Source organism: Trachemys scripta, chromosome 1, assembly GCF_013100865.1.
Source record: "Trachemys scripta elegans isolate TJP31775 chromosome 1, CAS_Tse_1.0, whole genome shotgun sequence".
In the NCBI taxonomy this organism is placed as follows: domain Eukaryota; kingdom Metazoa; phylum Chordata; order Testudines; family Emydidae; genus Trachemys; species Trachemys scripta.
The window spans coordinates 319672978-319685996 of NC_048298.1; the positions used below are offsets into that span (position 1 = coordinate 319672978).

General features: G+C 39.1%; 1 protein-coding gene across 1 annotated transcript in view; it reads right to left on the minus strand.

Annotated features, from left to right (window-relative positions):
• The window catches only part of DEUP1 (deuterosome assembly protein 1), a 65933-nt gene that overhangs the window by 38960 nt on the left and 13954 nt on the right, over positions 1-13019 (minus strand). Inside the window, exons 5-8 of the mRNA XM_034759584.1 lie at positions 11045-11158; positions 7895-8107; positions 1842-1987; positions 1091-1196 (exon numbers count right to left, since the gene is read on the minus strand). Of these exons, the coding sequence (XP_034615475.1) occupies positions 1091-1196; positions 1842-1987; positions 7895-8107; positions 11045-11158 (579 nt within the window). The remainder of the gene's footprint in view (positions 1-1090; positions 1197-1841; positions 1988-7894; positions 8108-11044; positions 11159-13019) is intronic.

Here is a 13019-nt window from a genome sequence, read left to right on the forward strand (position 1 = left end):
ATCCAGTACCTCCCGTACGGTCCATGCTGGTGCTCTTTTTCGATTATCGGCCTGCATGGTTACCTGTGCTGATGAGCTATCTGTGGTCACCTGTGCTCTCCACGCTGGGCAAACAGGAAATGAAATTCAAATGTTCGCAGGGCTTTTCCTGTCTACCTGGCCAGTGCATCCGAGTTCAGATTGCTGTCCAGAGCGGTCACAATGGTGCACTGTGGGATAGCTCCCGGAGGCCAATACCATCGAATTGCGGCCACACTAACCCTAATTCAAAATGATAAAATCGATTTTGGCGCTACTCCGCTCGTCGGGGTGGAGTACAGAAATCGATTTAAAGAGCCCTTTATTTCGAATTAAATGACTTCGTTGTGTGGACGGGTGCAGGGTTAATTCGATTTAACGCTGCTAAATCTGAATTAAAGTTGTAGTGTAGACCAGGCCAAAGTCACTATAAATCTGCTTCAGCAACCATGTATGCTGCTCCCAATTGCAGATGCTGCTGCTCACATCCCTGGTCAATAGTATAAGCTGTATGTGGGAAGAAAGGGCTGGGCATCCCCTACACACCAGAGAGAGTAACACAGCCACATTTGGTATAGAGACCCACCAAGCCATATGTCACCTCATGCCACTGCTATACTGACCTCATCAGGGTCCTGTACGAGCAGTATGGCACAAAGTTCAACCAAAGAAGCCCTGCACTGAGTTGTATTATGTGCATTATATTCCAAGGTGCCCATAGTAACTTGCTCCAGCTGTTCAGCCAGAGCAGCTTATGTCTCAGACCAAATGGTCTGTGTAGGAGTTATTTCCATGACTGTGCCCCTTTGACATGGGTCTCTGCCACTATTTGCATGTTTCGCCCAGTTCTGGTATTTGCCCAGTGTACAGTGGTGTTGAGTGTACAGCTGTCCTATTCCTTCTGGGAACACAGTACACACATACGCTTCCTTCTTACCTGTGAAAATACAGCTATTCTCTTATGCACTTTAGTGCATTCGTATAAGCAAGGTCATGATTTTGCCTTAATACTTAAAAAAAACCCCAACTCTATTACAACTAAGATTTCAAAATATTTACAAATGTGAAATACCTTTTTTAGCTCTTTTTGCTGAATTTCCTGGTGTTGTTCCAAATGTAATAGCTCTGCTTTTTTGTTTTCCAGTTCCTGAATACATTGTGCATAGGCTGATTGAAGCCTTTAAATAAAAAAGCATTAATAATAAATATTGAGGGTCAAATTGTTCCCTGCATGAGAAAAACCCATCAAGTGGGCAGACAATGCCATGAGCCACAGCTTACGGAGTTTTTGCCTCACCATTCAATCAGGGAAGGGCTGCCCTCTTATGGAAAAGGGAGAAGATTTGGTCACCTAAACCAGGGTGGAGCTTGGTAGATCCATGGACCACCTGTCTGCTGTAAGAATCCTGAAATCACTTGTGAACCCACATGCCATATAATGCCACATGGCTACAGCAAAACACACGTTTACTAGCCTAGCTAGGGGGTGTTAGAGAGTCTTGTTTTTTTAATCAATGCATTTTTTAAAACGGTGTTAGAGTACCTAGACCAAAGGAAAGGTGTTCCTTTAATCAAATGAGCATATAAAGCCATATAAAATATATTTTTTAAACAATTAAGCATCATGAAAACTGTTTAACTGAGTGTGTAGCTATTGATTATAATCTTATAAAATAAAATTACTAAAATACTAATTCAAACATGAATTTGATTTTCTAATCTACAATATCTTTTAAAAAAAAACAATATAAACCAAAGGGAAGAAAAACGTTATTTAGCTCACAAATTCTTTACAATGTAAATGATGTCTTTCAAATACATACTTTATTTGATTTTCTTGGATGTTCTTACATTCTCCAATTTTGAATAATTCTTTACGCAGCTGCTGAAATTCCGCTTCCATCCCTCTCCAGAGGGCATCATGTGACTGCAGCTCATTTCTCATCTCTGAAAGTCCTGCCTCCACGTTCTAAGTAAATAAATGATTAAAATGACTCAATAGTGGCTTTAAATTCCATGTTCTTGTAGCATAAATATTCTGACATATACTTTACATTACATATTTAATTTGAATTTATTCTGAGGCCAGTTCCTATTTTGGAGTAGGCATTGCTTTTGTAAGGTTTTCAACAGTCAGTCTCTCTCTCCAGAAATGTCGCTCAAAAATAAGATACTTAAAGTTCTTTAGGTCATGCATTGCTAGGATACGTTTATCTCTGACATATTCCTAGGAAACCTTCTACAGTGTTATGGTAACTTCTCATTTTATTTAAGTTTTCCAAAACAGTTTCAGTTTGCTTCAGTGTGTTCTATCTAGCCATGGGTTCTCAACCTTTTTCTTTCTGAGCCCCCACAATATGCTATAAAAACTTCACGACCCACCTGTGCCACAACTGTTTTTCCTGCATATCCAGTATATTAAAAGCTGTATTAAATTGATAATTATACAGCTAAACACACACATATACATATATAATATAAAAAGAAAAGGATAATATACATACAAAAATAAAAACTGAATATTATTTTTTTTACTTAGTGTGAAACTTGTTGTTGGTGCTGACCTGCAGGCTGGGTGGCCCAATGAGGTGACAGGGGGAAGAGGTGGCGCTCCCTCCCTGAGCCCCACCACCTAGGGCTGAAGCCCAGTTTATTTTGGTGGACCCCTTGAAACCTGCTCGTGGCCCCCCAGGGGACCAAAGAACCCTGGTTGAGAACTACTGTTCTAGATCATACTCTATGATGCAGGATTCAGTAGTACCATTTAGTGGTATTTTATATTTTCCTAACATTGAGGTCTAACATTTTATATCCTGGGAATCCTGAATAAGGAGAAGATTAGGTGGAGGTGAATGGCTCCAACAGACACTCTCTAGAAGCTTCCAGAAGCTTGCAGTGTATGTGACTAGATTCCACATGTGGGAACATGCAGAGGCCACTTTGAAGTAGAATCTATCTAGCTAAAACATGCACTCATTCATCTCCAAAGCTATCTGCATCTAGTCAGAGATGACAGTTTATTTATAGCATCAACTATACACGCTTTCAAACCATCACTATTGAGCTTTGCCCTCGGACTTCTCTAGTGTTGATCCTACTTCACCTTTCATTTCTTGGAATTAAAAATGTGACAAACAACTGAAATGTAAACATCATATTGTTATGAGCTTGGTGAAAGCTTGTTATGGGATTGAGACTGATAGGTGTGAACTCACCCTAACTGGAAGCAGAAGCCCCCCGTAAGGCAAAAGGAGTGTGTGAATCTGCCCAGAAGTGAGCAAGCATGTGTGTGTGTGTGTGATTACACTAATAAGCTGAGAACAGACAAGAAAAAGACAGCCTAAAGGAGCACGGTGGCTGATCCTGGAAGAAACCTGGGGAGAGACTTTTGGGTCAGAGAATGCAGGCTGATAAGAGTGCTCCTGGTGCTGCAAGCAAAATAAGCTGTTTCCTGCTATTTGATTCCTTCTGCATTCAGAGATTACAGGACTTTGTACATTCTTTGTAAATACACAAAACTGCATCAAAGAATTACCTAACACCAATTTTTATTCCCAACTGGAACACCCATAGGGCCCCAAACCCGACTAGCTGCTTGGGTCAAAAAGGGCAACGGTATTATGCTTGAAATAATATCTATGTATAAGCCCTCATTATAACCAGTATAATTATACCAAAATATGAGCATATAATTTGAAAACATAGCTTTTGAGCAATGGCAAAAAAAAAAAAACACAACCAAGTAGTGGATAAAAGAAACAAGGATGTTCCAATGGTGGTAGACTTTGCCTTTAAGATAGTATGCTAAGAAAATGTTAGTGTTTTTCATCACTTCTTTGTTTTATTTCAATACATTTAAAAGTGAAAAGAAAGCTTTTTAACCTTCAAAAATGATGATGGAAATTTACATCTCAGAAAAGTGAATCCAGAGCAGCTATTGCAAGTGAGTCCCTTCAAAAGCTTTATTCCCCCAGAAGGGGGGTCTCAGATTAGAGTGACTTTTCTTCTAACCAAAGAGGACTGTGGTTTTCTTTGTCTGAAAGGATTGCTGAAGTGATGTGAAGCACTCTCTCTCTCTCTCCTGCAGGAGTTGGGCATACTGACTAAATTCTCACAGCTTTTGTTGGCTTGAGAGGGGTGGACCAAGCTTTAATTGTATATAGGATCTCTAGCATTTCAAGTATTGTGCTACAACTCCACCACTGGACTGGCCCTTTGTTTAAAGGGTTAAAAGCTTTAGTTAAACACCGAAGTGCATCTCTGAGCATTTCCAAGTAAATATTAAATTTAATAAACTCTTAATAGAGGCTACAAGGACTTACTCATGGCTACCTTAGACTTTGATTCTTTTAAGAATTGATTTTAAATGTATGAATGTATTGTCAAGCATTTACTATAAATACCAGAAATTCTGCAAGGCCTTCTAGTTTGGCTGCTGGATCCTGCATGCTTTTCAGCTAAATTCCCTGTATAACACTAACAACAAGGAGTCTGGTGGCACCTTAAAGACTAACAGATTTATTTGGGCATAAGCTTTCGTGAGTAAAAACCTCACTTCTTCGGATGTATAACACTGTCATTGCTTCTAAAGAGGCAGGAAAGATTTGGATTCCAGGAATCTGTCAGCTCCTTGTGAGGCGATAGTGAGTGGACACAAACCCAGTAAATTCTTATTACTATATTTATAATCATATAACTCCTGCTTTGGAATTGAGCAGGAATGGATATTAAATAATAAAAGCAATAACAAGGTTTATAATTCAAAGAACCCAGAATGCAGCTATGTTTAAACCTTCCGCAAGCCAGCAGTTTTTCTCACAAACAGTGCTTCATTTGTCCACTATGTGCCTTAACTAGACATTTTGTTTTGATAATTTCAAAATGTTTTTTATTCTAATTAGTTTAAATTTCCAAATCAAAAAGAAATTTCAAACTGGAAAACTGGATTTTTTTTTGTGCTGAAAATATCAAAAGAAACATTTAGACAATTTCAAAACTTTTTTTTCTGAACTCTTCTTAATCAAATAATTAGTCAAAACCAACACTTTCCTGCAAAAAGTGTCAGTTTTGACAAATTAGTATTTTCCAAAATTTCCAACCAACTCTACTCAACTCTTCCCTGTACCTGTTCAGCTTCTTTGTTAGATGTGTGTGACTGAGTTGTCATATAAATTCATTACCACTAGTAAATTCACTACCACCACCTGAACTATGCAGACCTGCCAAGTGTCACACACACATACAGGCCACACCTCAAATATTTCCAGACCACAGCTCAGACTGAGTTCAACAAGCTGCAGGAATGACCTTTAATCATGGCTTATGGTTGTTAAAGAACATAAGAATAGGCATGCTGGGTCAGACCAATGGTCCATCCAGCCCAGTATCCTGACTTCCAACAGTGGCCAATGCTAGGTGCTTCAATGAGAATGAACAGAACAGGCAATTATCAAGTGATCCATCCCCTGTCATCCAGTCCCAAAATCTGACAGTCAGAGTCTTAGGGACACCTAGAGCATGGGGTTGCATCCCTGACCATCTTGACTAATAGCCTTTGATGGACCCATCCTCATTAACTTATCTAATCCTTTTTTGAACCCAGTTATACGCTTGGCCTTCACAACATCCCTGGCAATTAGTTCCACGGATTGATTGTGCGTTGTGTGAAGAAGTACTTCCTTTTGTTTATTTTAAACCTGCTACCTATTGATTTCATTGGGAGACCCTAGTTGTGTTTTGTGAAGGTGTATAAATAAGACTTCCTCATTCACTTTCTCCACTCCATTCATGATTTTATAGATCTCTATTATATCCCCCTTTAGTCCTTTTTAATTTCTCCTCATATGGAAGCTGTCCCAAACCCTTACTCATATTTATTACTCTTCTCTGTTCCTTTTCCAATTTTAATATATCTTTTTTTGAGATGGGCAACCAGCATTACATGCAGTATTCAAGATGTGAGCATACCATGGATTTATATAGTGGCATTATGATATTTTCTGTCTTATTACCTATCCCTTTCCTAATGATTCCTAACATTCTGTTCACTCTTTTGACTGCCACTGCACACTGAATGGATGTTTTCAGAGAACTCTCCACAATGACTCTAAGATCTCGGCTGCTGTGGCTCCCCCTGAGCAGGCAGCCAATTGGCCTCTGGCTCACTGCTTCCCTGTTGGATCCCAGTGGGGGAAAACGCAGCCAGAAGGAGCAGGCAATCAATGGTGGGAAGGACAGAAGGTGAGGGGGGCCCAATACAAGCCCCAGGCAACCCACCATAGTAACTAGCCAGTCCCCCTCATCCATGCTTCCTCTCTCCCTCATTCCCAATAGGACCCAGCTCTCCCCCAACCCTTCACCGCCCCACTCGGTTCATCCCAACTTTCCCAAGATACCCTCTCCAGCTCTTTCCTTCTTCCTCCCAGACACCTCCCCTACTATCTTCCTGGACACCCTCACAAACATATCTTCCCTAAGCTACCACTCATCTTCCCTCATGCAATGACTTTACCCCCGTCTTCTCCCTCTTGGATACTCCTACAAACACAGCTTCATCCAGCCTCCCTTACAATACCACAGTTACCCCATTTTCTGTCCAAACAGCTCCATAAACCTCAGATATGGCCCAGCATCTCTCAGCCACCTCCACCCATACAACCCCCAGACCATCCCACAAATCCACCTGCTGCAGCTTACCTCCCCACCAAGGCAGCTCCAATACACCTTTCAGGCATCCACCCTCCTGCCACAGTTGCCAAGTTTTGTGATGCTTAGATGTTAAGCAGAAATGTATGTGTATATACAAATAATCTGCATACATGCAAATGACTTAATTAGATATTTGCAAATAATTTGCATAAATGTCACACATGCTTGAGTCCCAATGATTCTGGCATATCTCCTCAAATGGAGGGCGACGTCCCAGGAGGAGAGGGTGAGAGGATGATCAGGGAAATAAGTAAAGACTCTCAAGAATAAAGAAAATAAATACTAAATACTACATTAAATTAAACAAAACACTATAACTAACTGAAAGTCAGAGGCAAGCTTGACCAGCTCTAACGTGGGCATGCTAAATACTCTATCAGAGGCCTAGGTGATTGAGAAGGAACTGAAGGCAGTTTGCCCACACAGCCCTATATAGCTGACACTGCTACCAAAAATCACACAGAACTGGAGCACCCATAGAGACCCTAGTCAAAGAAGAACTAAAAAAGATACCCGTAAGACTGCCTTCCAAGGATACCCTCCCAAGTTCTGGCATGGAAGGCAAGCTGAGGGAAAGAAGGGTATATCGCAGATGGGGCTGCAGTATATAGCACTGCAGAGATTCTGGACAGCACTGAATCCCACAAAACCAGGGGACAGGCTACCACAACTTCGACAGGCTTCAAGGGTGGTGGGCAACCCTAATACCAGGTTGCGCTACCAGATCTGCCTATAACAAAATATATTACCATACATTTTTTCTAGATCCTTAGATACAAGTTCATAGCATCTTGTGTACTACTCTACGTAAGCCAGACGAACAACATTCATGAAAGCCATTGATACACAAGATACAGTGAATGAAGCTGGGTTTCTTTGGTGAAGTATAAAGTGTGAGGAATAAAACATAGACAAGAATAAAATAAATGACAGTACTGCATATCAAAAACATTTTTGTTTTCTCTTGTGTGTCATTCAAAAGATGGCACATCTGGAAGCACATTATGGGTTTTGTAAAGAATGAATGTACTTTACATAATCATCCTCCATACAAGTGTTCCAAAGGAATTTTGAAAATGTATTCCTCAATAATTAATGCTTCAACATTAATTCCTTTAGCTTTATTCCACTGTACTTATAGAGAAGAAATACCATTACTAGTCATTACCTGGCACTGTGTTTGGTACACTGTTAGTTCCTGTTGTAGTTTTAGATTTTCCTCTTGTAACTTATTCCTGTTCATTGCTATTTCATTCACAGTTGACTTTAATTTTTCAATGATGAACTCATCCCTCTCAATTTTGGATTGGCTGGAGGTAGCTACATCTTCCTGTTTCTGGTTCTTATTGCTGATTTGGAATTGATAATTCTGTGTCTGTTTCTATAGAACAAGGAAATAATTTCAGTGAAATTCAAAAACTATATTTCGTCCATTTAGTCCAGACCACTACCAATAAAATCAATAGCGGTCTTTTCATTAACTACAATGGGAGTTGGATAGAGCACCACAGAGAGGCTCGTGCACGCTGGAGGATTTCCTTGCTGCTTCTCCAAAGGACAAGGGATGTTCCACTCTTGTCTTTATTGGGCCTCAAATCCCTTTCCCTCAGTGGAAGAATGTAGTCGAAACTCTGAAAATTTAAGTTTGCAGAATTTCTCAAAGAGTTTTCCCTTCTTGTGCTTATTTCCCTAGAAGGGAAAGATATAGACAATAATGTGAGTAAATACTAATGTGAATGTAATGATATATTTGGACCACATAGCTACAGAAAAATAATTAGTTGAGGGCAATTTTGCCCTCCAATATATTGACTTCAATAAGAGTTGTGTATGTGCATTTGAAGGCAGAAATTTGCCCTTCACTTTTAAGCTAACACCACACGATCCATATATAAAAAACTCAGTTAGTTACATAGTAACTGTGCTTCTCTGAGATGATTGCCCACATGGATCCACTCAGCTGGGGAATAATTGTACCTTCAGAATCTTCTAGAAAGTACTATTACACAGGGATCTGAGCTGAGGGTATAATGGGATTGGCCTCCAACCATCCTGTAGTCCCTTTTACTAATTAGGGAATCCTTCAACTGAAAGTTGGGGAAAGTGGGCAGTGTTTATGGATCCACAGTCACCTTGGAAAATCAGTTACTATGGTAACCACTTTCACTGTTTCAAGAATTGACCATGTGGATCCCCACTCCTGGAAGATTCACAAGCAGCAGTAATTATCCAGAAGATGGGTCTGAATTAGCTGAAAAATGACAGCAGGACTGCTCCTTCAAATTGGGCATCAGGTCTAGAGCTCACTTGAAAGAGTAATGCTGCATAAAAAAGTGTACAGAACTACAAGTAGCATATTTCATTGATGGAGGCAGTGAAAAGGCATGCTATAGATTGTCTTAGGTCCTATTTTGTGTGTTCTGATATCTTTTGGTGGCTCAACACCCGTCTAAACTCAGGTAAACTGACCGAAGGTTTTAGCCTCATATTACACGAAGTGCTAGATCAACAAAAGTATTTAGGCACCTATCTGTCTGTGGCCATATTCAATGCCAGCATGCCTTCTTATGGCAGAGATTCGGCCTCTGTTTCTCTCAGGGCCTTCAGCTGATCTATCCAGCTTTCAATACCTTCCAGGTGATTTAGCCCTCCAGTTAGGTCACATAGCAGTTCCACCCCTCCCCGGGTACCCAAAGTTCAAAATAAATAAATGCAAAGAAATATAAACTATTCCCTTCCCTCAGGGAGGCCCTGACTGGGAACAGTCCACCCCAGATCTTGGCCCCAGCCAGGCTTCTCCGCAAGCCTTCTTCTTCTCTGATAGCCTGGAGCCTATCTCCTGGATGGCATGGAACCTGTCTTTAGGCAAGAAGGCTTTTATAGTTGTATAATCTATCAAGACTCCAAAAAAATGTACCCTTTGTGCTAAAGTAGATTAAAAAATTAAAAACTGACTGACCAAGTAACTATATAAACAAAACAGTAAACCTCAAAGCCAATGAGGAGAGCACAGAGGACAACTTGCTGAACCATTGGTGGTCAAGAGGACTGGAAAGTGTGTCAAGCCACTTCAACTGTTACAATCCCAGAAATCAGTGCAAGGAAAGAAGGATGAGTGGATACATCAAACATTACTTTCTAGAAGATTTTTGAGCTTGGATTCTGGGGTCGCACTGTTCTCATGAATGGGGATCAACATAGACAATTATTGAATGAACACTAATAATTTGCACTACTTACTTTGCAAGTCTTCTTGCAGTACAGATCATCCTAATGAACTGTATATTAATAAATAGCATAGAAGAGGTACCACCTAGACAAGAACCTGAGCAAGACCCTATATGCATCATGCTTTTTTAAAGCAAAACTGAGTATACATTATTTTTCCATATTTATCTATTCCAAATATTTGTAATACTCACTTGGTACGTATTCACAATATATAAGAAAAACTTAAATAAAAACTACTCCAAGTATCAAGTATTAGTTGTTTCAGAGAGGATTCCCCTGGATTTACAGCAATTTGTGCATATTAATTCTTCTTTAGAGTCACGGTAAATTTAGCAGTGTTTTAGAAAGACAAGATGAGTGAGGTAATATCTTTTATTGGACCAACCTGTGTTGGTGATAAAGACAAGCATTTGAGCTTACACAGAACCCTTCTTTAGGTCTGGGAAAGTTACTCAGAAGGTCACAGCTAAATACAAGGTGGAATAGATTGTTTAGCATAAAGAGTTAACACGTAAGAGACCATTCAAGGTGAAGTGGGCAGTTAACATCTCTGCAGTCATTGAACAAAAGAGGTTAGTGGGTTATAGATTGTTGTAATGAGCCATATATCCAGTGTCTTTATTGAGTCCATGATTTTTAGTGTCTAACAAAATTATGAATCTTTTTAAAGTGACGAGGATTCTTTGAGAATGAGGACTGAGAGGTCAGATATGGAGTGATTGTTTTCTGAAAAGTGTTCACCCAGGGGCAATATGGTGCTTTTGTCTTTTATCATTTTTCTGTGTGAGTTAATTTGAGAACATAGTCTCATTTCACCCACACAGTTGTTATTAGGGCACTTAGTGCACTGGATGAGATATACTGCATGTTGTGATAGGAGTGTGTAGGACCTTTTTCACTAACAGAAATTAGTCCAACAAAAGATTACCTTATCCACCTTGTCTCTGTAATACCCTGAGACCAACACGGCTACAACACCGCTGCAAACAAGTGTTTTAGAAACATTTTAGTGTTAGTTAAAATAGCTCTTTAGCTGAGCTCATGGTTCAATTAATATTTTTCTAAAGCAGGAAGGTAGAAACTATACCTGAAATAAATTACACTTCTCAGACAATAATTTTCGTTGAGCATCTAAAGAAATGAGATGGTTTTGATATAGTGACTCCTTCTGATCCCATTCTCTTGATTTTGCTTTAAATTCCTGAAAAAAGCAACACAAGGTCACTAAGCCTTGAAATCATTTTTCTCCAAGTTGCACTAGTGCACTCTTAATAATGAACATTCAGATTTTTTTTATAGTTCTAAGAAAAGTCACTTGTGTAATTAATATATATTTATTATTAATAATGAGGGACAATCAAATCTGTGGAAAGAAAAGAAGTCAGGAAATGCAAAAAAAAAAGTTTTTCATTTTCTTGCAACAGGAGAAAATTCCAGCAGTTGAAAAAGTTGTTATTCTGAGCACGCTGAATAATATCCACAATAACTGAAGTAAAATGTTAGAAAAATGTTTAAAGTTTCATATATCTTCAGTTGTTGTAGACCTTAGAGGCCTGATTCACCACTGTGTTACTCCAGTTTTATACAGTGTGATTCTTCTGATTTCAATGGAGTTACACCAGTACAAATTGGAATAATGCAGTAGTAAGTCAGGCTCTTGGTGTTCAGATGAACAATTTCAGTGCAGAATTATATTTTTTCTTAAGAATGTGGGAGGGCAGCTAAGGGGGAAACTTTTCCTCTCTTGCCCTTTTTTGCTGCTCATTCTGGTAATGGTTTTTGTGAAGTTTTTTAAGTGGTAGGAGGAATTCCTGCCTTGAGTCCACAGAATTTAAACCCAAACCTGATTAGCAATTTCTATTATTTTCATATTTCTGTAACGGAGCTTTAGTTAGGTGTTTAAAAGTATTCGAATTTAAATATTCATAACTAGACTTTGAAGATTATACCCAATAAAATAATTAGTAGTACTCCATAGCTACTGGAGATTGTTGCTTTTTCAGTTTGGCTAAAGAATCAAAGTAACAATGCATTGATTTACACACAACCCCCGCCCCCCCAAATACCTTTAAAACCAAGACTAGGAACTTCATTTTTCCAAATGGAAATGTAGGTTCCAGAGACGTAGATAAATTTGTGCAGTTTTCCTATCTCAGTGTAATTATGAATTTTGAACAGTCAGATTCTGTTTGCTGCATCTATGCCCTATGAAGCTGATTGATCCATAATTTTTCTATACTTTTACTACTGTCTGTTTCGGAATTATAAGCAAATATAAACAGCTTTTATTTCTTCACAACATCAGATACAATGCATATTCATCCGACTACAAAGTGAGGACTGCTGGTTCAAGAAACTAGTAAAGTATTGCTGAGCTTCAGTAGATTTTCAATACAGTCATTATTTTCTTAAAACTAGACTCTGCTGAACACATTCCAAGCATTCATTTTTCATACTGCATAATTTACCAACTGGTAGCACTGTGTTGCATTGTATTCATGTTCAAACCTTGGATAAGGTCATTCTCAGATTAGCAGGTTCTGAAAGTGTCATGGAAGATATATATTTAGCCCTAGATGGATGCATAAACCATGCATTACTCTCGTAGTAACAACTGTTAGCCACTCTGGTGGGCTCCAAGGCTTGACAGATTTTATAATGGTATGGGCTTTTCCATGTGGAAGAGATAGCCACACCTCTATTGGAGGGCTGGTGATATGCCCTATCAGGCAGGAACAATCCTCTGTAGGTGGGAGGAGTTAATCCTATGCTCTGTGTTACGCAAGAAGTCAGACTAGATAATCAAAATTGTCCCTTCTAGTCTTGAAATCTATTAAAACTAATTAATAGTGACCAAAACATGAAAAGCCTAGAACATCCCCCTGAATGCAAAAATTCCTCTGAACCATTCCCTTATTGAATAATATGTCCCTCAGAGATCAGGGACAGAGTAACTGTTTCTTTCAAATTTAAATTTATGAGCTGGCTGATCTATATTAACAGGACTAAAAACAGTATTAATAAAATTAATGCCTTTGAAGAACAGAAAACACTGTCAACAC